Genomic DNA, 27,314 nt, shown 5'->3' with positions numbered 1-27,314 from the left:
GGTGAGTCGTGATAGTGAACGCATGCAGGAAGTAGTGATATGACGAAGTCAACCTGGAAAAGTCTAGTGTAAAGCGCGATAAGGCGCGCGCGGTGCAAAAGTGGAGGTTATTTCATCATTTTAAGCAACATAGCGCGCCTGTGTCCCGCAACGTGCTGCGCATCGCGCGCGCACTTGATCGATCGTCCAATCGCGCGAAGCCACACAGCGCGCCAATTAAAGGTCAGGCGCGAGACAAAAGAGCCAAGAGATGCACTTATTGTGGTCCTTTCACTTTCGGGTCCGAAATCTCTGGCGAAATTTGGGAGGCGGGAGATTTATGTGAGGTGCGATTTTGGGTATTTTACAGCTCACTTTGCCTTTCCGACCGTCGGATTTGCATAAGTCTGTCAATTGTACCCGCGGGGGCCCGTGGGACATGGCGGGGGCCACAATGTGTTGGCCAATTGCAAATTTTTCGAGGTGAATCAATGCGGCGAGGCGACGGCCAAACAGAAGCAATTCAGTTCAATGAGACGCAAGACAAAACGCGTTACAGAGAGATCATTTTCGATTTTACAGCTCGCGTCTCCATTCATTCGCACACACAACGTAGCGCAAAATATGTAGCGTAATTTCGCAATTTGCAAATTAACGCAACTTTATTGGTCCACTCGAGTCGCCTTTTTCATGCACCATCAGCGTCGCGTGTTTCAGATAAGCGCTTTTTTTCAACACTTTCACGCTGACAACATTTGCGAATCTTATCGCACGGCTCTTTTCCTGTTACCTTGCAAATATCGCGGGTGTTTTGCCACTTCGCAATCTAATCTCTCTCGAGGTTCTCTGGGCTTCTTTGTTATTTGGGGCGCAAAAAGGACTCGCCTCCCGGCCATTCAAGTGATTTGCATTGTCCAGACCATCCAGACGGTTGTTTTGGAACAAAGACCGTGCGCACGGTGCATCTGCCACTTGAGCAAGGTATATTTTATGCCGGAGGAAAGCTGAAGACGTTCAATAAGAGATTTCGAGCTGCAGCTGCTATTTTTTGTGGCCATCCACGAAAATGTGTACCAATAAACAAAATCAAAGCACTCTTGCATTCTCTCTTCTTCATCGTTCGTCTTCTCTACCCGATGATAGACAGTATCAGGCGTTATAAGAATCATAGACGAATATTTTCGCTAGCGGATGAAATTGGAGAATATCAGCAGACTAGTTAAATTCATCTTGGCATTTCCTGACTTGTTTTAATCTATTTGACGCAACACACGTGCTTTATTTCGCAACTTCGTGGAATTTCCTATTTGCGCCATTATCCATTCCCTGAATGCAGCCCTGGCGCCAATTTCGACGACAACCCGTCGAAACACCGCAATTGCCGCCGAAAAGCCACCCAACGGAGCGCCTCATTTCGACACGAGCGCCATTGCTGCTCGGTGGATTGTTGCGTTGGTCGTCAGTTCAAAAATGGCCGTCATGAAAATCACAAGTGAGATTTTCTGCGCGTTGTTTCTCTGAAAATCCCAGTGTTCCGTCGCCAAATCTCACCTAAAGGGTGGACACCGACGTCAATCGGTGCCTGTTTATTTACGCGGACGAATTCGCCAGTGTCGCAGCTGCTCTTGTGAAACATTATTCGCCTCCATAAAGAAAACAAGCCGAGAAATCGCGTCGCTATCCTTCCTTTAGAAGATTTCTTCTGGATTTTCAAGGTATATTTCATCAATTTCACCAACTATGTGGGTGGATGGGGCGCCTCCCGACGTTGGGGCCACCACGTCAGTGGAGGAAGAGTGCCATTGTGGTTGTGAAGTGGCAATTTTTGCACCCAATCAAAGTGCGCAGTTCCGAAGCAATCTCGGACGCAAGGAGAATTTTGCAAGCCCACCATCGAATTTCACAATGACAAATTATTAAATTACACCCGTGAACGTGTTTGTGAATCAGTGTGTGCTTATGAGGTGGCCTTAGCGGTGAAATAGACACGAGGGACACGAGAGCTGGCCTTCCGGGAGCCCTCCGTGTCCCGGCTTCCCGTGTCGGATCCCGAACCAATTGGCAAATTGCGTGGAATGTGCAAAAAACCAGGCGTTTACATCATCCCAGATCAGTTTTCAACTTCGCACTAAGCGAGGAATATCTATTTTCACACAAACATGCAAATTGTCAGGCCACAGCGATGTACATAGCCGCGTAAATAATGTACTCACCCCATCAAGTGGTGCCAACCGCGCGACTCCACGCTTCTGCTAAATGATCCCGAGAAGGGGACAAAAGTGGAGTTCTTTGTGATAAAAACTACTCTGAGTGAAGTTCAAAAGGTCACTTCTAGTTGATAAGGCTGGAACAAAGCTGCTCAGTTTCAATGACAAACCGGATATTATTATTTTTCTTAGTAGAACCAAGAAACGGAAGAATATGAGTTAAGATTCTTAATGAGTGTTGAGTGATTATTGAAAAAGAAAACACCACGAAAGTGATTTCTAACTTTCTAGCCTAGTGTCTTAGAAGATTGCTAGTTGTTCTAAGTTTTTTAAGGTAACATTAAGGATTTCACAGGTTATTCACCTTTTGAAGTGATGTTTTAAGAAGGTTTGACTTAGAAAGACTGAAAAAATTACAAAAAACATCTTATAATAAGTTAAGTTTAGTTCTAAAGAGTTTTCAAAGTTTTCAATTGATATTTGAGAAATTTCAATTTTCTTCACATGATTTTCCTAAAAGATTTATAAGTTCCGAAAAGAAATTAATTTGTAAAAATTTATTGAGAACTCTGCTCTATTTTCTAAGACGGTTTTTATGAGGCCGAAATCTTATTTTCAACTTAACCGAGTCAGATGTAATAGTGCGATAATTCACTGTGAGATTAATTAGTCTCCACTAAAGTGTAATAAATCTATTTGTACTTCCTTGAATTATTAGACAAACTTTGCTAATTTTTTTCACCATAAAGTCCATCCAACTGGATATTTCCTGATTGTATAAATTGCTTGGAAGCGCGCAAAAACGATTTTGCAAAAAGCTGACCTTTGAGCATGTGGCAGAAATGACTTCATAAAAATATGTATTTCAAGATCGTCAAAATCGTAAAGGAATTTTTTGACTTTTATCAGCCGCTAAATCGTAAAAAATGCAGTAAACTCACTACGTGAGTGGCATTACTGGCGGAAAAGCGCGTAGTTTGGTGTGTGAAGTGGAGAAAAAAAAAGTTTCATGCTAGATTTTTGAGTCTTATCACAGCGCCAAGGTTAATCGAAAACCTGATAGAGGGAGAGAGAGAGAGAGAGAGAGAGAGAAGAGGGAGGGAAACAGTGAGAGATATAAGCGTTTACGTGCCTGAGAGTGGGCAATAAAAAAGAAATTATTTGCAAAATGATTTTGCGTTGTTCGTCGACTGGTAGAGCGCAAGGGGCTCATTAAAAAAAGATGAGGAGCAGAGGATGAAGACGAGGAGAGTGACGAAAAGCTTTCCTGTCTTCTTGTTTGTTTAAACCGGAATAGCAAGCAATATTGGCAAAGGAGTGGCTAAATTTAGATGAGTTGTCATCAACGGGGGAGAGAGAAAAGAGTAAACACAAAGGCTCGCACATTCCGCGCGATTTTTCTGTGTCTCTTATCACTGATTTTGTCTAATTTCCCTTACTTTTGTTCTTTGCAGAGAAAATCTTTTGATGCCTCACCCTGCAACGTCATCTGGCCAAACTCTTTCTGGATTACGTCTCAACTAACAGCACTGAATTTTATGCCCACAAAGAGCTCCGCAAAGTTTTAATAATAATTTTGAAGATCATCTCGCATTGAAAGTACAAAAAGGAGTGGAAGTGAATTTGGTTTTTTTTTTATTGCTTACTTCTTAAAAAATATATTTTTTAATCTAATTCACGTCTAAATGCTCAAATCATGCTTAAATCTTTACTATATGTGAATTTATGTTAAGTTTCCTGTATAAGGAAAATCGCACTTGGACATCATCGAGCCATTTTTGTACGAGGAGGAAGAATATTGCACGCATCATTATTGTTAAGGGGAGGGAAGGAAATATTGTGAAATTGGGGGTTTGAGTGAGTAATAAGGGTGTGATTTCGTAAGTTTACAAAATACGCTGCATTGTGCAGAGGACAGAGATCTCAGTGGTGATCAAGCAGTGGGTAGTCAGTCAGCAGTGAGTGGTGAACGGAGTAGGAAGTTTGTTGTGATCAAGTGAATTTTATTTTACAATATGGATACAACTTTTCGACCGATGGTGCCGAATGCGTTCAGTCGCATGGCGCCGGCGAACAAGCCGGACGAGGCGCAGGTGGGCCAGGCCGCGAGTGGGGAGCAGAAGAAGTGCTTCCACCATCGGCTGTCGCACTGTGGGCGCTTCCCCATGCACACGCAGCAGTGCCAGCAGCGGGTCATGCGAGTGCCGGCCGCCACGAATGCCAATGCCGAGGCGGAGGGCGCTGGAACTGCTGCAGTTCCATCCGGGGTCCTCCTGCCGCCGGCCAATGCGGCCCTGCTGGCCGAGCGCTACCTTCTGCTGGATCTGGTGGACGGCGGCTCGCTGTACAAGTGCGTGGACGTGAAGACTCACGAGGAGCTGGTGTGCAAGGTATGACAAATGCACTGTTATCACAATTCTCCCACTATCAACTCGCTGCATTCCTCTCTCACGAGCCAGAGGCATTAGTTTGCGCCGCGGAGAACTCAGAACTTTTCCACAAATAGTCATTTATCATAACAATGTGTAAACAAAGTGGCGATTCTGTTCGATCATGAGATCATTTCACAGGCATTTTCTCAGCATAAAAAGAGATGTGTTGCAAAATTAATTTGCAACGGAGAATGCATCGATATTGCATTGATTTATTCAATGCCTTTTGACCTCAAACTGGCGAAGGCGATTACTTGACAAACATTTGTGATCTTTTTCACCTCAGCCATAGGAAAGCCTCTTGTGATAAATGTGTGTGTGTGTGTGTGTGTGTGTTTCATTGAATGACGTGGTGTGTCTTCCTTTGAAGCGCTATGCCCACGTGGTGATTCACACGTTTCTCCATATATGTGACGCATAATTTCGAATGTTTTCAATTGCCTTGATAAAAAACACACACACGCGATGACTTGTACATAAGAATTTCCTCAGATTATGAAAGAGAGATCTCGAGACAATGGACTTGGGGGATTTTCCGTGGTTGTGTATTTGTGCAGTGACGTTACTAGCTGTTATGTGTTGATATGACAAAATCACGGCTAATTGATTAGTATGGCCAGAGAGTCTTTTTCCTTCTCTGGTCTCATTGTTCAATTAAGAGAGACTTGGAAATATATTTCACAATTTTTTTTTATTTATTTAAAAATATTTAGAATGACGATACAGTGTCGGGAGAGCTTTACGACACGTCTTTCGCTTAAAGTGATATCAAATGCCTTCGAGCTTATGATAAAGGAAGCACAACACTTAAATGACAATTATCTTCGTATCTTTTCACCCTGTGGAAACGTTTTCAGCCACAGACAGAGAAAGTTAGTGTAATTCTAGAATGGAGAAATCAAATAAATTGTTTTTCTCCTTATCACACAGTTGTAGAATAAACTTGTGGATAAATGTTATCTTTTTAGCTCTAGAGTGCCGTGGTTTTTGGTCTCTTTTGTAACGCAAAATGTTGAAATTCATTGTTGTTTAGAATTCGTGTTTTTCATCGGTTTATTTCCAGTGAAAAATGTAGTGTAACCGCACACTGTCTTTTATATAATGAATTTTCCGACCATTAAATGGGGGAAATTGCTGAAATATCCACAAAGTGGGCTAACAATTGTCGCTGCATTTAGCAAAATGCATTGCGAGAAAGCCTGAGAAGTTTTTCACAACTGATTAATCTTGCAGTGGAAATCAGACTGAAGGTCATGAATGCACGATAAAGAGGCCATTGGCGCTTCTGGAGTTGAAATTGCGTTGGGTGTTATGTTTGAGAAAATTCCAATATATGCCATTGTTGTAAATATTGACTCGAGAGGAGGATTCGTCTGTAAAATTTCTTCACCGCCACGAGATTAGAATCTGTACTTTGCGTGACTGTGATGTTTATTTTGTTGAGCGGAAGCTTGCAAGCTGTGCAATTTAATGGGGTGGACTTTTTTTTAATGAAATTAAGGACTTGACACTCAAGAGCTGAGATTGTAGAAGGAAATTTGAAACGATATTTGGTTACGCTTTTGAGCACATTTCCAAGAAACCCCGTCTCAGATGTGCTCTAAATGTTTATTCACGTACATTGTGTTGTTTTGTTCATTAACAACATTGCACTCTCTAGACGCAGGCTCTCAAGGGGCGCTTGGCTTATGGAAAAATCATTTATTTGGACAGTGAGAGAGATTTGAGGTGATGATAGTGTTGAAAAACGACAAACGACTTTCAATGAGTTGTTTTAATTAATTTTAATTGGAATATTAAATTGAGGGTATAAAAATCAAATGATTTATATCAAGAGTATTGAGTGTGTTGTTGCATGCAACATGCAATAGAAAGTCCAGCATAATCTGTGGAATTGATGTTGATCTCAGAGTTCACACATTTCTCTCTGTTTTCTGTGCATTTTGCAGATTGCGAACAATCCCTGCTCAAATCTGCTGACGGCCCATTTTCGCCTCGATGGACACCCACACATAAATCCACTGCAGAAAGTCATTCAAGGATCCAATCAGACTTATCTCTTCTTCACGCCGTCACAGGTAAGGCGAAGAAAAAAGAAACACACACAAAGAGAGACAGAAGAAGACTGTGAAATGATGTGTGGGAAAAGTGGATCAACAGCCTCTTGCCAATTGTTGTCTTTCTAGGGTGATCTCCATTCCTACGTGCGCGTCCGCAAGCGTCTCCGTGAAGTGGAAGCACGACGTTTGTTCCGACAAATGTGTGAAACGGTGAAAGCATGTCACGAACAAGGGATCGTTTTGAGAGATCTCAAGCTTCGAAAGTTTATTTTCGCCGATGAAGACAAGTGAGTACAGAGATTTATCAGAGTCTTTATTAGTCATGGGTTAATATGTTAATGAAGCATCGCACGTGCGTTGTTTCCGCTAGAAAGAAAAAAAAAGAAAAAAAATATAGAAGTATTTTATATCGGACGCATGTGTCACTCCTCGTGAGTATTTGCTCATATTTCGTAGTTGCATAAATTATCACAGTCTGGAGGAGAAGTGTGTTATTCTTGTTGAGGGAGCGTGACTTGGACATATTGTGGGTCGCCAAGAGGAAGTGGGAAACGGGTTATTCTTTCCCGCTTCCCATCACAATCGCAATTCGATAAGAGTCTTGATCCAATTGATTGCCAATCGAGCGATTACATCGGCTCGTGGCTTGTGTAAAATACAAGTTTTGTATTTTCCATTTGGAAAATGTGCAATAGAAGAATTTCACATGTAATCAACTTTGGCCGATGGAGGTTGTTTGGAAAGGGATGTTATTATGTAGTATTTGTGGGCAATTTTAGTGAGGAAAATTGGAAGGCAAAGGGAAAAATATGAGGGCAAAAATGTATAGAGTCAATTAATTCACACACAATATTTCGAGCAATTGCAAGTGTGGCGGCTTTTTTCTGCCGCTAAACTATTAATAAAGGTTTGTTTGACACCATTTTTCGTGGCGACGCTGTGTGTGTGTGACTGTGCAATGAAATCTCTTAAACAAAATATTCCGAAATAGACAATTTCCGCAATATTTGAATTAAAAGCTGTTACTCACCTTATTGCACATGTTTCAGCGAGATATGTAGACAGTGTTGGTACAGTCGGTGTGTGTTGGGAGTTGAATGGGGCGAGAGAGTTGGATGTGTGGTAGTTTAATGATGCACACAGAGTCGTGTAACATAAAGTAGTTGGTGTTTAGAGGTTGATTTCTTCACGCATATTGCATTAACTCTATCATCTTTCAATTTTCGAGAATGAGCAAGCGAGCGAGAGAGTGAGACATTGTGAATGTTTCAATGAATGGCAAAAGTGTGTAGAAATATGCGTGCACATAGTCAGTGAGAGAGAGAGACATTTAATCCTCCTTTTTCTCAAGAAATTATATATCTTTTTATGCAAAACACACTAACTCGCTGAAAAATAACTTGTTTGATGATGAAATGAAATTGAATACTATCTCATAACCTTCACCAGTGGCAACAACATTGGCAACAACTTCTTTTTAGTATAATTGTAATACATTTTCCACTCTTTTTCTCTCTCTCTCTCTCTCTCCCATCGGATCTAGTGAAGTTTTCATCAAAGGACATAACAGTGTGTCTTGGTGTTTTTGGCTAGTTTTGCCACTTGTAGTTTAAGTATTTCATCTACAATTTCAATTTCAATTGCAATTGTAATGTTGGGTGGTATTGTTAAAAGGTGATTGCTAAATTGGTGTTTCACTATTGGTCACTTTGAGTGCTGTGTGTGACTCTTGCGTTAATTCTTGTCTAGAGTCAATATAAAGTGTCTACATTTAACAAAAGAGAGAAGGAATCAATTGTTAAGAAAAAAAAATGCAAGCATTCGCCAGACTTGTGAAAGGGAGAGAGATCCATTGTGGCAAATTGGGTATTATTTCTTACCATTGATTGAAGATCACAGCGAAAAGAGAGGCATATAAATTCTCTGTCAGGGTCACACATAACTTTTTCGCGCGATCTGGTAATAAATAATGCGTGTAAAAGGTCACAATCGTACTTCTTCTCACATATTGTACTTGATGAAGAGTTTATTTGTTATTTTTCTCCTCACCTTCTATAGTTTTTTTTTCTCTCTTTGCTGTGCTGTTTGATGAAGAGTTAATTATTGCTGTGTGCGCATTTTTATCTTGCACACTCTTGAATACTGATGAGCCACCATGTGCGCGAGGAGAGTTGCAGTAATTTTGAAGGGTGTATGTCGATTGTGTTGTGTTTTTTTTTATCAATACCACATTGCAATTTATCAAAAAACACACACTCATTGCATTTCTCTCTCTCTCTGTGCAAAAGGTATACTAGTTGGAAAAAAGATTGACACGAGGGTATAGAGTAATCGTGGAGGCCCATTGTATATTGAGGTCGTATTGTTACAGACCCATTGAACCGCAGTTTCAAGGTTCCGTTCCAGTTAAAAGAATATTACACACACTCCACATCGCGTAGTGGATAATTCAGCGACATTTGATGGTGGTGAAATGAGAGCGCCGAGAAGGATGAGACAGTCTCTAGATCCTCCTTCGCTAATGGAGATACAATTTGCCCCGAGATCGAAAATGCCATGTTGTCTGTCTGAAGATCACGTTTTCATGCATGATCAGACGGAATGTGATTGTCCTCGCGGTTGTATGTTTTTTTTTCTGGATAAAATTACCCTAAAATTACCTTAGTTCATCGTCTGGCATAAGAATCACGGAGGAGATTATAAAACGTCGTCTTTTTGAACAAAAGGCAGACAAGGCTTAACCTCAAGGTGTTGACTTTGACAATACCCAACTAATTTACAAAAGATTGCAAAATATGGTTACGGAACTATAAATTCAGATAAGTTTTATCAAGTACAATTTCTTCATAATAATATTCTCTCTGGTAATCTAGTGAGTCAGTATGAAAAGTGCTGCTGCTCTCAGTTTAGCTAAGGGAATTTATTATAAACACGATGGGGAAACACTTGAAATGTACATATTTCATATGCGCTATATTGTCATGTGTTTGTGTGCACTTGGTAATTGAAAAGAGTGACTATTTCACAAGGGAAACAATTTAATCATTAAATAATGGAGTGAATATTCCTTACTTGACGCTGTGTATTATAAATTAAATTGGCATTTATTGATTTCAACACACAATCTGTCTCACTGTGCGTTTTCTCTGCGCGTACAAAAGAACGGAGGGAGTCTCGCTGAATGATTGGGTGTTAAATTTCACAAAGGCGATTTAATTAGGGAGTTGCAGATCGCTGTACCGCGCGGCGCTGAGAGAATTTTTTCGTTTAGAGGTTAAAATTCATACGGTGTTGTGTGTATGTGAGCCTGGCACTGAAAGCAATAAATCTTCTTCTACCGAGTGAATTGATTATGAAATAAATCTTTGATTTTTTTCACATCAGTTTTGTGTCTTTCATCATATTATTTTTATTTCTGTAACACTTGTACGGGAGGGGGCATTGCGAAAAGTACGAACGTGTTAAATTTCGATGTTGATCCACACACAGAGTTGAATTCTAGACGCAGAGACGAGAGTTGACGATTTTGACACTGGCGACCTCTGACCTTGATACACATTTTGCAAAACATTTGCATATGGGAATTAGATTGCTCAATAGTTGATTTATTTATCTCTTGCTCTGTGTGTGCCTCTTTTTTTTATATATATATTGTTGAATGAAATATTGCAATGCCGCGAAGTGAGAGACACTCGACAAATGCTCAATATAGTGGCGCGCTTCACTTTTGCGGTGTGCGAGAGAAGAGAGGATATTGAAAAAATATAAATTGAATAATTTTTGCGCAACTGTTATCCGCTGTGACCTCTAAAAAAAAGTAATGTTTCATCGGATTTCCTAAGTTTTTTTTTCCCTCGCGCTGTGTGTGTCTCTCTCTTGAAAAATTTCACGATCACATGGACAAAAGTTATGTACTGGCAATGCGTTAAAAATCCAAAGGCCTTCTAGTTCTTTAAAGCTCAGTATATTATGTGTGTATCTTATTTAATACGAATATGTCAAAATTCACCTTGGTTCAGGGCGTTTTTTCCCTGATTGAGTAATGAGACTTTTGTGCCAGAGCCAAGATTAAAGATGAGTTTTCTTTCGATGTGATGCAATTTGGTTTGTGTCTACATCATTAAGAAAAAGGGTTTCAAATCGGATGCGCGGTGTGTGCAGAAATTGATGGTGTGTGCATGCGTGGAGCGACAGAAAGACACAGAGAGAGAGAGAGAGACAGAAGCCCACATAAATGGTATTGAATTGATTTGATTGATGAAACAGCAAAACTATTAACAAAATTCAAGTTTACCGTATTTTATAATACATAAATCACTCTCTTCGAAAACACTAGACCTCCTGCTATGCTGAGTCGATGTGCGTGTGTTGGTTTTCCCGTGGAAAATTAAGTAGATTTCTGCGCTCAGAGGGTCTTTCAACAGTTGCTTTTCTTTATTATTATAAATTGTCACATATTTTTGTATAGTCTGTGCTTTTTTGTGAATTGATTTGTGTGTGGCGAAAGTCCAAAATATTTATGGATTTTCTGCATTTTCTTTTTGTAATTGTTATTTGTACCTTCCGAAACACCCTCTGCAGAATGTTTATAGTAAAAAAAAAAATGGGGATTAGCCAATTATCGCTGCCTGTATTTGTATAAGTATTTCTTGCAATAATATAATAAATGAACGATTGACATGTGAAATCATTAAATTACATTTGGTGTGACGCAAAACTCATGGGTATGTTGCGACGTTGCTGTCATCATTTTGATACTAATTGAGAAGACATTGCGTATTCTTGAATTGAATTTAGTGGCAATTGGACACTGTTTTTTTCCCTCAACCGAATGTTATTTGGGCACTCATGGTGTCACAGCAGCTTGACAATCTGTCCACGGTGCGGTGGAAAAAAGCATAATTTAAATAAGTGGACTAATATGGATGAGGTCTATTTGGCAATATAGTGATATTTCCTGCCAGAACGGTTAAACATAGAATTGGGAAAGGCGCGCACACGTTTTTGTGCACTGTTGTCATCAACACTCTCACTGGTGTGACGCATTTTATAAGGAGAGTTTTGAGCATTGGCATTTAGGCAATCAGCATCTTAATCACTGTTTTGCAATGGGTATTTACTCGCGAAATGTACACACACACACAAGTGTGGAGGGTGTCTTTAATTCTATATTTAAATTCACAGTCATTCGCAATTTTAAGTTATACTATAAATAGTGTCGTCGCCGCTTTTTCTTTCTTTCGAGAATGATGTGTGCTATTGCGAAAAGTAACATGAAAAATTCTGTGTTAATATTATACACAAGTGACATGAAAAAGTGTGTCCTAGAAAAAAAGTTGCGGAGAAAAGTGTAGAGATAATCTCCAATTAGTCGTGCAACGAGTACTTTTTGAGCAATTGTGTGACACGTGTATTTGCATATAATATGACTAGAATGAAAACATACAATCCCAGATTTTAGTAATGATGGCGCGCGGTAAATGGCCGAAAATTGACGTTGTGGCAAATTTCAAATCAAGATTGAATTCTCTGCTGAATAATAAACACACAAACATGACGATACTGTACATAATTTATGTTGAAGAGAAACAAAAAAAAGAGAGAAACATTTCGAAATGGACTCTCAACAAACCACAGATGAAAAAAAAATCCACGAGCCAAAGTGACATCACATGAAGGACGTCACACAGTGTGTATTTTTTAACATGAATCCTCCTCTGAGGTCATCTCATTTTGGTGTGACTTTTAATTTATTATTTACCTTTTAGGTGAATTTTGTTGAAACAATTAAGACAACAGGCGAAGGTACACATGGTTAAATTTATGTAGTCTGTCCTATCACATGGGTAAATCTCATTAAACCACTAATGGGTGTATAATTCACAATCATGCACACACATTGTGATTAATTGCAAAATATATCGCCATACGTGGCAGTGAATTAAGAATGGAATAATTCACAATTTATTCCAAATACAGTTGCCGCCTGCAGAATATTTTATTTGCAAAATGTATTCCAGTGATTGAGGTTAATGGGTCTTTTATCTCTCCTCCCTTATCTCTCATCTATGCAGTTTTGCACTCTGTCGAGGTCTCCCATGCACAGAGATTTCGTGAATTTTCTCAGACAGACAGAGAATGAGAGAGAGAGAGAGAGCATCAATTGTTGCCACGATGAAAGTTGTGTGTATGAATTTATCTAGAACAAGTACAGTGTTACATTGAAATTAGAATTACAGGTCACAAGGTAAATGACTAAAGAGTACATCGTAGAAACTCGTTATTTTCAAATGGGATAAATTCAAGTTTGCACGATGTGATTGTATCACATTTTTTGCCACAATCGTGATGGTCAACGAGTTGAATGGGTTGAATAGATGGTAAATAGAGTGATTTTGTGTGGAGAGAATCTTATGAGAGATGATTTATGTAATTGTGTACATATTTAATCACCTCACAACTCGTGTAATAGGCAGAGAGTGAATCATTTTGGCAAAATCTCCTCTTTTTGGAGGTCCCGCTTCACGGTCACTCTCCGCACTTTCTCAATCAAATCGATATTTTGATCTGAGGTGATATATTCACCTTCTAGCGTGTGTGTGTTGTTAAAGGGTACAGCTTCTGGCAAATTGACTTGTTAAGGTAGTGATTTTATTGCAAAAGTTCAATTGGAGGACTTTTTTGTGTGGTTGACAATTTGAGTGATTGGGCTGAAAAGCGCGATTGAGTGGCGTGACAAAGGGCAATTTCTTGGTGCAAATGCCAATGTCATTGTTTGGCAAATGCAATACACAGAGAAAATTGCATAAGTCAAGGAATAAATATGTGGAGGCAATGAGAGAAAAGAATTAATTAGCATTAGTTGCATGTTTGCTGGAATTATTGTTCTCTTCAGACCACTGAGACATTGTTGTGTGTACGAAATTCCAGTTACAATTCCTAAAAGTGTGGTAGTCTTATTGAGAGCACCTACAATTAATAGTTTTTGAATATTGAGAGGCTGTGCGCGGTGTGCAAAAAGTGTCTGCTTTTTTGCGGGGCGGCATAAACTCTGTGAGAGAGAAATTGCAGAGTGATGGAGTGTATTTGTATTAATGAATGTTGGTTTTGACATTTACCTCGTGGCCATGTTCTCAAAAATTGAGAGCTGTGCAATACCCATGGCGGCTGGTGTGTAATATAACGCTGCCACTCTATATTGCCCATGCCAGACAGTGTGATTCGCAATTTTTCTACTTTGGTGAGGCTACTCAGGAGACATGCTGCTGGTGTGCACGAAAATCGGGTGCGGTAGAGAGGAGATTTATTGCAAAATTTGCAGCAGGAGCTCATAGAAATTATCGTTAAAAGACGACTCCATTGAATTACAGTGCCTTAAACGGCCCCAAAAAGTCTCAAGAGTTATTCTGGAGGGATTCATTGAAGCACAATTCTTTAACAATACTTCAAATTGGCTTAAACGGTAATTTCTAAGTAGCCCTATTTAATTTGGAGATACTGTACCTCAAACACGATGTTATGAGATTTCCTCATCATCTCAAATATGAGCTGGGATTTTTTTTTAATAGATTAATTAAGACTTATTAACACGCTTTTGAATGGGTGATGAACAACTCTTCTACTTGGATGCATTTCACTGATTCTCTCTTCAGTGCTCAGAGATTTTTTTTTATTGACACGCTTCTTCCTTCTTTTTCGGATGCGATGCAGAGAGGAGAGAACAATGAGTGAAGTGGGGAGTTTCCCCACAAAGTACACGTAAAAATAACGTAAAAATAAAAATATAATTACCCTTGACCGAGATTATGTAAATGTACAATTATACAAATTAAGTAATTTCATTTATGTGTGCTACGCAGGGGGGGCCTTAGATTTTGCACTTGCCAGTTTGTCCTTAACACATATTTGCGGTCTGAAAAGTTTACCGATTTGCTCCATTTCACTCGAAAATACTCCACAATGCATTGTCGTGAGTTCTAAAATTAATGTAGACACTGTTCTAACGGGCGCGCTATTTCATGCGATATTGCGGATAGTTTCTTTTTTTTGCCTCACAATCGCGATTTTCTAATGCCGCAGAGCGCGAGTGTGTGAATTAGAAAACTGTACTCAATTGAATTTACATTTTCGTTTGATATTCGGTCAAGAGTGTGTGAAATGCAGTTTAAATTAAATTAATAAATTGAATAAGTCCTCTGGTTAGTTGAGTTAATTGAATAATAGGGTGAAATGGGAACACACAGAGTCTCTCAAATTGGATATAAAAGCCGTCATCTTATCGCAAATTTATCGTTGACCTTTTACTCGCTCTTTCCCACAAAACAAATGGAATTGTGGAGAGGCAAATAGAACTTGGGAGGTTCAGTGGGTTCGCAAGATAAGGCCAAGAGAAAGAGAGGGTAAAACGTATTGAGGAGAATGACACAAATTGTAATCTTATCGAAAAGTGATTTATATTTATTGAAGAAGAGGCACAATTTCTCAAACACATTCTAGAGAGAGAGAGAAAGGAATGAAGGGAATTGCTATTGTTTTTCACTCGCTGAGCGATTTTCCAGGAAGATGTGGTAATATGAAAAATTGTCAGGATTTTAACACATTTTGAAGGAGAGTGATCATAAAATCGTGCTGAAGGAGAGAGACTGTGAAAAAAAAACAACAGTCTCAGCAGATGTTTTATGTCCTTGTGTCGAGGTCTTTCTCTGCTTCGTGTAATTCCTATTCAAAGTATAAATATTTTAATTTTCCTCGAGACACTGGCGTGTCCCTGAATTTCACGCTGAACTTCCATCACTGTGTGGTGGTATTTTTTGCTGTACATTTAAATGCATGCTTGTGCTCCCTTTTTCGATGAACGGATCCTATTTATTTTCCACCCAGGATTCGGGTAAGATTTCTGCTGATAATGAAAACATTTAACTCGATTTGGGAAAAAGGGATCTCTCGTATTTTGTGTTGTCAGCTGGAGAGGTTTTGCCAGGATGAAGAGCGTTCAGGTAGAGGAGAGAGAGAGAATGGAATTGGTTTTCAGTGGATGCACAGATGCATTGTGAGGGTGAACACATGTCGAGCCATGTGAGGGTTGACAATGGTCATGATAGAGACTGGAATCAAGTTGGAATATGTGCTTTTTTCTTCGTCGGCTTTTTGGGCGATGCCAAGAGAGAAGTTTTGTAACAAAGAAGATGTATTAAAAGATTGAATTCAATTTAACATCTGCCGGTATTTCGGTTTTCCGTTAAAATTGGCATTGATGTCCCAAGAGTGTGAGTGTCTAAAAATTGTAAAAAATTGAGAGAATTTTCTTAACAAGGAAATGATATATGGAATGCAATCATGTGCACAAAGCAAAATTTCCTGGTTATTATGAGATGATTGCAAACTTACACTTATTGCAAGAAATGAATGATAAATTATATTGTATATAAGGAGTTTAGAAATTTTACCACGATGCAATCCATCGAAATGTGTATACTTTCTAATATATAATAAGGCGTTTAGATCAGACGAAAAGAAGGAGAGAAGAAGAAGTAAAAAGGGAAAGTGCAATGGAGAAATGCTGGTCTGTTGTATACTATATATATATATTTTCATCATAATATCGCGCAGTCACAGTGAAAAGGATTATCTAATAGTGCGCCTTTTTTCGCTCTTAAGCCACATAGTGATATATCTCATGTAACACACCGCATGGAGTGTTTTGAAGTGAATTTGACATTCTATTGGCATAAGAAATTGCGAAAGGGAATGGCAAAATCACTTCCTAGTTTCTCGATAAAATTCAAAAATGATAATCTTGAGTGGAGAATCTTGAGTTGGTGCGAATTGAATTTGGCTGTGAGATCTAATTTTCTCAACTTCTTGGCACTCCTTCAATATTGCTGTCAATATTTTTGGATGTCACCTTCGCTGTTTGAAACAATGTAATGCGGCGAACAGTGTGAAAAGGATTAATACTATAAGTGTCCTAGATTATGTTGGGCAATGAGGCAACAATGAGGCTCTCCATAGGATTAATCAATTGAATGAATTCTATGGTTGTGAAATCTCACGCATTTTGTACATTGTAAATCTGCACGACAATACAAAATACTATTGATGGCTGCAATCAAACAAATAATACCAACTCTATGATTGAAATATCTCGACAGTCTCATACGCAAGTCTCGCATTTCTGCATTTATATTTATCAATTTATTTATGGTGTCTGATTTGGAAATTTCTTTTTCACACCTTCTGTGTTATTGGATTGTACAACGTTTTGTGGTAATCCAAAAGAAAGTCCGCAGTGGTGTTGCATTTGTAAGCATGACGGCTTTTTTCGCTTTCTTCTCTGTGCTGTCGTGTTATTTGGCATTTATGCTAAAAATTTCTTTCCAAATGTATAGATGAGTGACCTCCTGGTGGTATTGTGTTCATGGTCTGTGGTTACTTCCGCTTTTAGTGTGCGACTTTGAGTGTCCGTCAAGAGAGGTGAAGAGAGAGGGAGAGAGAGAATAATACGAAAAAAGCAGTGTGTATTCCACATTTTGTAAATAACTGAATAATCACGCCACTTATGTTTGAAGAGAACTAAGAATTTCTCAGGTGACACAACATTCGAAAAAAAGACGAGACTTTAAGTCACACAATGAGAGACTTTGCGCGCATTGGGAAAGAGATCACTTTTCAATTGAGGCAAACAAATGCGGGGAAAAAAGTAGAGAGATATTTCTTACCAAATTGCCGCCTCTGTACTATTGAATTTTCAATTTAATATTCTGCATAACCATATTTGTTGGCATTTAAAATTGTTTCCACATCACTTATTAAATTATAGTGTATATGGCGCTATATGTAGATTTATCGCAATAATCTCGAATTATGCCTTAAATATGTGGTGCCTCTCTCTCACTCTCAATCCGTTTGCCTATTCTTGGGTGCAATTTTTGCATGGATATATTCTTAAGGAGATACATTTATGGCGCACTCTCGGTGTCTCTGAAGTGAAATATTGATTGTAATGACAAGTTGCAAAATGCGTGTAATTGCAGTCAAGAGATATGTAGAAGGAGTGTGAGGAAGGGATTGAAAGTACACTCAAATTTTTAGTTTGTAGCGATGAATGGGTCTGAAAAGGTGAAGAATTGCAGGAAATACTGCACTTGTGGGCGGAGTTTTCGAGTGGGCGGATCTTTAAGGACACTTCTTTTCACCTTGACCTTGCACAGAATCTTTTCTTAAGGTGAATAGGGTTTTTAAGCTGATTGCAATTATTCTACACAGTCTATCACATATCCACCCTTCGCTAAAGGTGTCTCTCACTCAAGAGTGCAAAAGAGGGAGGGTTTGTCGTGTGGAATTTGATATATTGTCCTTGCTTTTCTGTACAAATGTTTGGTGTACAGTCTGAAATATTATGCCGCGTACGAATGTGCGCACGTTGTAAGAATAAAATGTGTGTGCTTGCAAGATCTGTTCAAAGAGGGGTTTGTGGTGTGCTCTCTGGGTTTGTATGTACACAACAATATAAATAAAATGTATATAAAATCGCCGTGTTGCGACTATTTAATTTGGTCGAACTGCCAATTTATTTCTTCTACTTTTATAAACTGTTGTTGGTGCGGCGCGCGAAAAACCTTGCGTAAGGAGCAACTTATTGCGTTATCATATATGTGTGTACAATTTTCTGGGTGGTGCAAAAGTGAGAGACTTTTTAAAGGGAATCCGCACAAGATTGCAATTTTAGTAATGAGAAATTGCTCACTTTCTTTTATGCAATCCCTCAAAACGTGGAGGTGTGCGTTGTCTTATTTAATGTGCGCCGGAGAGAAAGAGTATTGCAATCTCTCCCTCAGATGTCTACTTGGTAATACATATATTTATGATTATCTCACATCGCAGTTGAAGGAGGTGAAAAAAAAGAGGAGAAAGAAAAATCTTTAAGTGTTGTGAAAATGAGCTTAAAAAAGAGCGAAGTGTATCGACAAAAAAACACTTTGCACGCTCTGGCCAGAGTTTGGATGCTGTTTCTCTCACTTGACCATCTCAGTGGCCAGATATTGTCGCGTCATGACTGAGACATATCGTGTGCTGTGCGAGGGAATTATTGAGTGAGCTTAAGAGCGCGACGTTAAAAGACGGAATATGGAATTGCAACAATATATTAAATGTCTACGCAAAACTTTCTTGACTAAAAAGGAATGTCACAACGCTTAAAAGTATATTCTGCATTTAATAAAATATATTACACATATGCACACTGAAAATTGCACAAGATTTGTATCCACCAAAGTGAAGGTGGATGATGAAATTCGGTGGTTGTTGAGAAGTGACTTGATCGATTCAATTGCACATACAAATAATTATAACAAGAATTGGAGGTGATCAACTTTACGATCATTGATCGCGCTATGTGAATTATAATTAAAAATATATAGCTGCTGATCAGCAGTGCGATCACTGTGTGTGGCCGGCAATTCTGACCATCACTGATGTGATGATGGTCGTGAAGAAATTGTAGGAGATGAGAAGAAGAAGAAAAAACTGCCAATTTCTCACTTTCTACTTGCACAATGATATATTAAATTGTGGAGAAAATGTACACGACATGTGAAGGCACTTATGCAATTCGATAAAATAGAAATTTCTCCGATCATCCGAGGCGAGAGTCTATTGTGAGAGAAATTTCAGTATTTCGTATGGCTTTTTTTTTGTCTGATTGGCCGATGGAATATAATTTCAGCCTTGTGAAAGAGATTTTTCAATTCGTTTTCCGGATTATTATATCTATTGGGAATTAGTTAATATCAAATGAGAGGGAGAAAGAGAGGTTTTTGTGATAATCTATGTCTTTCACCAATCGTCTTTGCCTTTGGGTGTATGCAAGAAGTATAAATTGCGAATGCTATAATTGATGAATGTGTAATATATTGGGTATTTTGGTCTTTTGAAAATTGCGCAGTAACACTTTGTATTTACTGGTATATATGTGTATAGAGAGTTTGAGAAAGACGGGTTGTGTGTTAAGTGTTTATTTTCAATTGTGTGATTTTGGAGCTGTTAGAATGCTCAATCGACTTTGAATATTGCAGAAAATCGTAGACTCAGCGTACAAGATGCCAAAAATATCTCAAGATATCAATAGATGTGCGTATAGTGATATGGTTTCAGAAATAAAATGATACTTATAGCAAGTCATGTGGGGTGTGTGAGATAAGTTATTCTTCCTTATATTTCTCAAACTTATGCATCAACAGAGTGAGAGTTGTGTGATTGTGTGACTGCGCAATATCAGAATTAGTTGAGCCAATTAAAATGCACACTCTTTGCTGTGGTTTTTCGAGGCATTTCTCCTATCGCGCGAATGGGTGAAATGTGTGTAAAAGGTTCAAAGACCCAGGCATTTCGTTTGACTTGCATAGAGGAGAGCGAAATGAGTGTGTGACTTCAATATATGAAATGGCAAAGCCCCAGTAATATTTACGTAAGGTTTTGTGAGATAGGGGAGAACTGGGCGGCTTTGAACTCAGAACTTTGCAGGAGTGTCTCGAGGAGAGAGTGAGTGAGAGAGCCTCGCGATGCTCTATTTTCCAATTTACACGCGTATCACCTCCTGATTTTCTATGAGATGGCAAAGAAGAAATGCTAGTTTGAGAGCATTTCATGCCGGGAGATCACAAGTTTGTTGCGATGCTGTGTTGGCGGAAGAAAGTCAACAGGGTTTTAGACGCAGACACTAGCTCGAGATCAATGCCCTTCTCTCGTGAGCTATTATATTTAATACGAGCATCAACCTCAGTGATGTTGCGGGATTATATGAAAGAAAGTGTCGTAATACAGGAATTTGGTTGATTTGACAATACGTGGAAAGAAAGTTTTCCACTCACTTTTCATCAGTTCCTCTTTCTTTCTTCTCTCTTTTTTTGTGTGCGCAGTGCTGGAAGAAAAGCTGGGAGCACTCAAAGCGTGGCAAATACTATTTGGAGTATCTATTATCCCATTAATAATTTGATGGTATATTTGCTGGCGAGTGGCTATTCAATTGTTTGCAGATTTTCTCTCTTGTAATAAGTTTCAGAGTGTGTATGTGGCTTTTTACCTTCTCAATATTTGACCAAATTACCCAATAATTGCGCCTTCTCGCGCGCTATTGTTGAATGTGGAGGCTGAGAAGTTTATAATGATTTTCGATAATGACTGGTAGGACTCTTTTGATTAAGACTTTGTACATAATATGGCAGTTTTTCAAATTGACCCACCTCTCGATATTGCCTTAACGAGACATGTTCTAGTTTTTCATGATCATTAAGATGCCCCAATACTAAATAATATTTTTCATCTTACATCACTGCCGCTTTGCAACGTGAATGCCTCTCGCAAGTGAGGAAAGAGAGACTATAAATGTGTGAGCCATGTGAGCAAATTGCTTGTTAAGAATAAACTTAACTTCATCCTAATCTACGCTGCCTATATATTGGCGGTTGTGTGTTCTAGAAAGAGTCACGACATTTATGGAGAGGCACTTTAGTTTGTGATGCATGGCGTAAGAATTAGTCGCAATTTAATTGTCAATATTTTCCAGCTTTTCCAGTTGGTTCTGGCAGAAGCGGTACACGTATTGCTAATATCTGTCGTTGATTCTGCCAATATCACGCCATATTTGAATCATCGCCAAAATCATATGAGACGACTTACGCAAGAATTTTGCATGAGCACTGTGTGTGTGTGTGCGTTGTGTGAAATCAATCTCATAAAGTGCTCAAAGAGAGTTACTGAGAGATTCCCAAGATAATGGGGATGGACAAAAAAAGGAGGAGTAACTATTTCATTGTATTAAATTGAGTAATAGCTAATCAGCGCAATTTTATCTCATTTGAGTGTGTCTAGTCTCTGCGGTGGAGAGACATGTTGGGTTATACATATGGGTATTGAGAAGTTGACAAGGCGCAAATCGTTTTGTGTCTCACTGTGATGTTTTGTAATAAATTTTATTGACAAAATGCAAGCGCGCACACAAGAACGCGCGAGGGGGGAGAGGTGGGGAGGAAAGTGCCTCGAGGACATTAGCATTTATTAAAATGCTACATACAATATTTAGTAATGTCTATTATGTAGAATGGTGGCTTTTTTATTTTCAATGTAATCCACACATAGTTTGTGTCGCGCTGAATATGGGCGTTGTCGGCTCATTCCTAGTTATCGCGCGGTGTCTCGCGATGAGGTGTGAGCCGACAGTGTCATCGGCTTCGAGGGTGGGTGGGTGGACTGACGAGGATCACTTCTTGTCTAGAGTCTTAAATCAACACCTGTCGCGTAATTGGACGTAATTGTGGGTGTAGATCCGATTATTGTGTGCTTTGGAAGATTGCAGTAAATCTACTGGTTTTCTGGATTTAAAATGCCTACACTCTAAGTCTATCTGACAACGGACATTTCCTCATAGTAAACACTGTGAAGAAATACTCAAAAATCCTGAGCGAGACTTACTAGCTCCCTTTTACCGTGCTATTGCACATCCTGCGTAAATAATGATGCTCAGCCGCTCAGACTCTCATTCCAATTTACAGCCATTTGTGTCAGTGTTGCGATTGAAATTTCATAGCCACGGTGTTCCTCTAAAATGTATATTTTTTTCTGCAACAATTGCCTCAAGTTTATGAGGTGTTTGGCGGTAGTTTTGCGCTGTTTAATTTGCATATTCCAGTGCCGCTGCTCTGTCTCACTCCATCTCTCATTGGCAAATATGCTAAATTAATTTAAATAGTGCTCCAAAATGTGTGCGCAACCTCCTCATTTATGCTTCATATGTGACTTTTTTGACGCTGCGCCGAGCGATGGAGGATGTTGTGCAAATTTTTCGATGACGGAATAATTGTGTGTCTACCTTCTGGTCGCTGTTGGAGGTGCACTGTATGTGCGCCTATATGGGAATGGGTAGATGTGCCGCAAGAGTGTGTATTGTCGAATGTTGTTGATATTTGTGGTAAAAATTATTAAACCATTGCTGGAGCTGACAAGCAAGTTGGGGCTCTGAATGGAGATTATATTGGGGCAAGAAAATGTCAATGGATGTGCTTTGAGCAATACACGATTGTCTTGACGGTTTGCTGGTGAGGAAATTGAGGGTTGCGCCTGACATATTTGAAAAATTGAATGGAGAAGGTTTCAATTAAATGTAACACACAATGAGTAATTAGATTCTTAACTGTTTAGCTTCCTGTATTGACTCTGACTGAGTCACTTGGAGGTGTTTTCGATTGCTCAACTTCTTAGCGCCTCGCGCCAATCAAGTGAAGTTCATGCAAAAGGCATAAGGAAGGTCATTTTTATAATTAAATATAATTTAATAGAGAATACTCTGGTGTGTATTCTCGCTGTTGCTAGATAGTTATGCAGGAGGAATTTTCCCACGCGTTGGTGAAGTCTTCCGTGAAGGAGACTTTGAAATTGAGGAGTTTGAAGGGATTGAAAGTCAAAGACAGATGCACAATATTCACAGTTCCTTTTCTTCTTCTTCTCATTGCAGAACCCACTTAAGATTAGAGTCGCTGGAAGACGCAGTGGTGTTGGATAATCCGGCTGAGGATTTGCTGCAAGACAAGAGAGGGTGTCCCGCCTATGTATCACCGGAAATCCTTAAGGCGAACACAACGTATTCGGGCAAGGCGGCTGATATGTGGTCACTGGGTGTAATTCTCTATACAATGCTAGTTGGACGGTGAGTTACTTCCTACCCGAAATTTATTAGAATGCACGTCTCTCTGCATATCTCATGAATAATTTATTCTTCTGCGGCGTCTCTTCGTTCCCGAAATTGATGCACGAAAATTTTGTGTTACATAAAAGAAGTGGCAGATGTTTTGTCTCCTTGTTTTGTTCCTTCCACTGTGTACAACATATTGCATCCATTTCGTCATTTCTCCTTGTTTCTTGGGCGTTTTTTACCCACCACACACTATTCCAATTTAACAAAAGAAGGTGCACACCATTCGGTGGAAACAAGTGGCTTTCCTTCGCGATAAACTGTGGGAGCCGAAGTGACGGTTTTTTTCTTCTTCTCTGTACAGTGAATTTATCAAAATCACCTGGCGATTGAGATGTTAAAGATAAGATGATCGGTAGCGAAGATCGATATTTTAACGAATTTTCTATATAAAACTAATCCAATTTTACGCAATTTCTCCACTTCTTTCTCTGATACTTTTTCCTCGGTCTTCCATGCCTTCTCTCACGCCACGCTGAACAGTCAATGCAATGGAGAAATAGTGGAGAGAAAGTGTAAAAGAGTTAATTGGTGAAAATGGTCTTATGACATATAAAAAGTATACACTTACTTTTGTACTCTCAGCACAACTTTTTCAGCCACGCCACACATTCAATTGATGCAATCACACTCTTTAATTTATAGAAGAAGACTTTGCCGTACGGCAAATATTTAAATATATATATATACCTACATATATTGGTCTCAATATGAAGAAAGAGAGCAAGAGAAAGAGTGGAAGTTTAACGTATTTTACCGTCTGCTTGATAAATTTGCTCATTAAAGATGTTGCCGTGCATTTTGTTGTGTATATATCTGCCGAAAAAAAGGAGAGAGAACAGAAATTGGCACATCTGTAGCCCTTCTTCGCTTTATCTCTCCTCAGGATGAATTGTGTGTGCGTGCATTTCATTGAAAAGAGTATCTCTAGAGAGCGAGAATGTCCATCAATTTTGGCTTTGTACGCACATAAAGATAGTAATTTGCCTAAGAAAGAGAGAGAAGGGAATGCAAAGGGAGAGAATGCAAGATATAAAAAGGTGCAGCAGGTGTAAAATTCCGAAATTCGATTTAGTGCAATCATTTTGCTGCACACGAAAATTCAATGGACGGAGGGTATAATTCACCTTTTTTTTCTTCCTCCAACCCTCATCATCAGTCTTTGTCTGAACGGGCGAATAGTGGCTTTATTTCTGTCCCTTGAATCCTTTTTATCTGGGGACGTGATGTACCTGTATCGAGGGCTTTTAAATAGACAAAGGGTGGAAAATGCCACAGGTTCTCATAAATGGCATTTCAACCTATAAATAACGAATGGAATTTTATGATTATAGATTATTGCAACCGTTTTCTTTAATTAAGACATCCGCCAGAGTATTTTCAGCACTTTACTGTGCAAATATTACTCACTCTTGATTGCTGTCTGATGTCAGTGCAAATCTCTTTTTTGCCTCTTTTGTGTAGAAAAAAGCGAGTTTCTCCTTAAAAATAGAATTTAGAAGATATTTCCGCTTGAGACTTTTTCACCAGCAAACAGATGATGATTTATCACTGGCAAAGTTGACTAAATATTCGTGCGATTGGACATATTTCTGTGGGAAAACAAGCAAAGAGAGCAGGAAGTTGTGACGGAATTTTTGAGTATTATAAAAGACCATAAATTATCCTTTTCGCATGCTCATTCGCTGATGCAAAAGGACGAGCGGAAGACACGTTGAAGTTATCCAACTTTCTCTAGCAATTCTTGCTGGCACATCCTGAGAGCGTTAAATCGATATGAACTTCGTTCTCTCTCAGCTCTCTCAAGGATGTTCAACTTTCAAATTTCAACCTTTCCGGGCACATAATCACATTATGCGGCAAGTTTTTCTTACATATTATGTGAGATATCGTGAAAAGGAAACATGTGGTTTGCAGAGGAACTCCGCGATAAGCTCTGAACCACTCAACTAATGAGAATCCCTTTGAAGTGTGCGTTCCAATGAAGGAAAAGACAGTCTTGATGAGAGTATTGATTGTCCTCAGAATAGCACGAATGTTGACTCATCATTAAATCCTTTCCTTCCCATCCTGACACTTGAGGTGCGCTCTAAACTCCAGCAGAATCGATAAAAGTGCTGAGAGGGCTCCGAAAGGGTGTCATTAGTAGCGTCAGTGGCTTTGCGAGTGAATCTAGATTGATATTATAAACAGCGTAAGAGAAAAGTTGTGGCCTTAAAGAGAGTCTGAATGCTGAAAATTGATTAAAAATGGAAGAACAACACAATTTTACCATCGATCCCAATAATAATCCGTCGTCAATTCGGTGAATTTCATTCTCACGACGCCATTGTGTGCTTGTCTCATTTCTCTCCGATATAAACAAATTCTTAACCCAATTTATCTGCGCAACATGTAGTAATTGTGGTGCTTTTTTTCACTTTCAGTTATCCGTTTAATGACTCGGAACACGCATCGCTGTTCGCGAAGATATCGCGGGGTCACTTTCAGGTGCCGGAGTGCCTGACTTCGAAGGCGCGCTGCATGATTCGGGCGCTGCTGAGGCGGGACCCGGAGGAGAGGATCACGTCGGAGGACATCCTCTACCATCCGTGGCTGCTGCACGAGGACAGCCGGGAGGCGAGTCGAACCACTGGCGATCAGTGCGTGCCGGAAATCGATGAGTCGGGAGACGAGGATGACGACAAGTGAACTGACGGCGAAAGTGCAGAGCTGAAGAGACATTTCTTGAATAGAATCACACCAACAGCTTTATCATGTTTAAATGCAAGAAGGAGAAAAAGCGAAGAAGGAAAATGAATTATCTCTCGATTTTCAAGAGGATGCGTGAATTGTTAATTGTTACAACTTTTTATTTAAAAGAAAGAAACTTATCTTTTAGTTTTGCCAGAATACAAAAAAGCGATTTTATATTTTACTTTGTAACTATAGAAAAAGAAGAAAAGAGGAACATTGAAGGCGAAGATGGAATGAGAAGAGATGTTTTTTTTAATTTTTAATAACTATTGAATTGTGATTTTTCTCCATAGTTTATCTTTTTTTCTTAATTTATACGCAATGGAATTATTGAGAGAGAGAGAGAAATGCGAAATGAGAAGTGAATTATGGATTGGGATGTTGAGGAGAGGAGTTAAGGATATGCCATGAAATTAAGAAGTAATCAACCCCGTAAAATATTGTGAAATTTCCAATGAAATATAAATGTTTTTATTTAGGGGCTTTTTTGCATAGATTTTTTTGTGCAAAAGAAAGTGTGAACAGAAGAAATTTTATACAAGAACACACACAAACACACAAGAGAAATATTATTGAAGGAAATATGCGAAAATGTGCAATTTTAAACCTTTCACATTCAATCTGATATCAATTTTAGTGGAATTTTAACCCTCAATTGCCATCAAAGATGAATAACAATTTTATAGCCCTGCAATTTCTCTGTCGAAATAATGAAATCCCCCCAATTATAGAAATCAAACTCTTAACTATTAAGACAATGTGATGGAAAATTTTGAAATTTATAGCAGCCCAGAAAATCTGTGTAGAATAAAACAGACAGATGGAAAAAGAGGGCTTTCCTCTTCATTTTAAAACATTTTGTTTTATGAATCACAGATAAAAAAAGAGGATGGGAAGGAGAGAAATACAAATTTTACTTGTATAGACATTTTTATTCTGTGTAAATGATGATAGAAATTTATTTTAACTTAACGGATAAACATTTACTATTAGAAGAAATGGACTTTTTAATGATAGGAACAAGTAAATTTAAAGAAAAACAAGTGGTTTGTAATTTTATGTCATAACATTTCAGTGTCATGTAATTTATAACAATATATGCCTAATATTCTTCCTCTATCGAACAGAAAACAATAAAGAAATGTTGAGAAAATTA

The 27,314-nt window shown here is 38.8% G+C and overlaps 1 protein-coding gene across 2 annotated transcripts; it reads left to right on the top strand.

Moving 5' to 3' along the window:
- Positions 1–1,416: 1,416 nt before the first annotated feature.
- LOC132262952 (tribbles homolog 2-like) lies at positions 1,417–27,314 on the top strand. 2 transcript variants are annotated; one of them, XM_059762463.1, is made up of 6 exons: positions 1,417–1,694; positions 3,641–4,576; positions 6,568–6,696; positions 6,805–6,965; positions 23,186–23,377; positions 25,849–27,314. In XM_059762463.1, exons 2-6 carry the CDS (start codon positions 4,202–4,204, stop codon positions 26,111–26,113), a joined length of 1,122 nt encoding a protein of 373 aa, XP_059618446.1. In that variant the 5' UTR covers positions 1,417–1,694; positions 3,641–4,201; the 3' UTR covers positions 26,114–27,314. The 2 variants fall into 2 exon arrangements, with proteins under 2 accessions (XP_059618446.1, XP_059618447.1); XM_059762464.1 differs by lacking the exon at positions 1,417–1,694 and adding an exon at positions 2,222–2,520.

Source organism: Phlebotomus argentipes, unplaced genomic scaffold (assembly GCF_947086385.1).
Source record: "Phlebotomus argentipes unplaced genomic scaffold, Phlebotomus argentipes genome assembly contig_15, whole genome shotgun sequence".
Taxonomy (NCBI): Eukaryota; Metazoa; Arthropoda; class Insecta; order Diptera; family Psychodidae; genus Phlebotomus; species Phlebotomus argentipes.
This window is presented reverse-complemented; position numbering and strand designations above follow the sequence as displayed.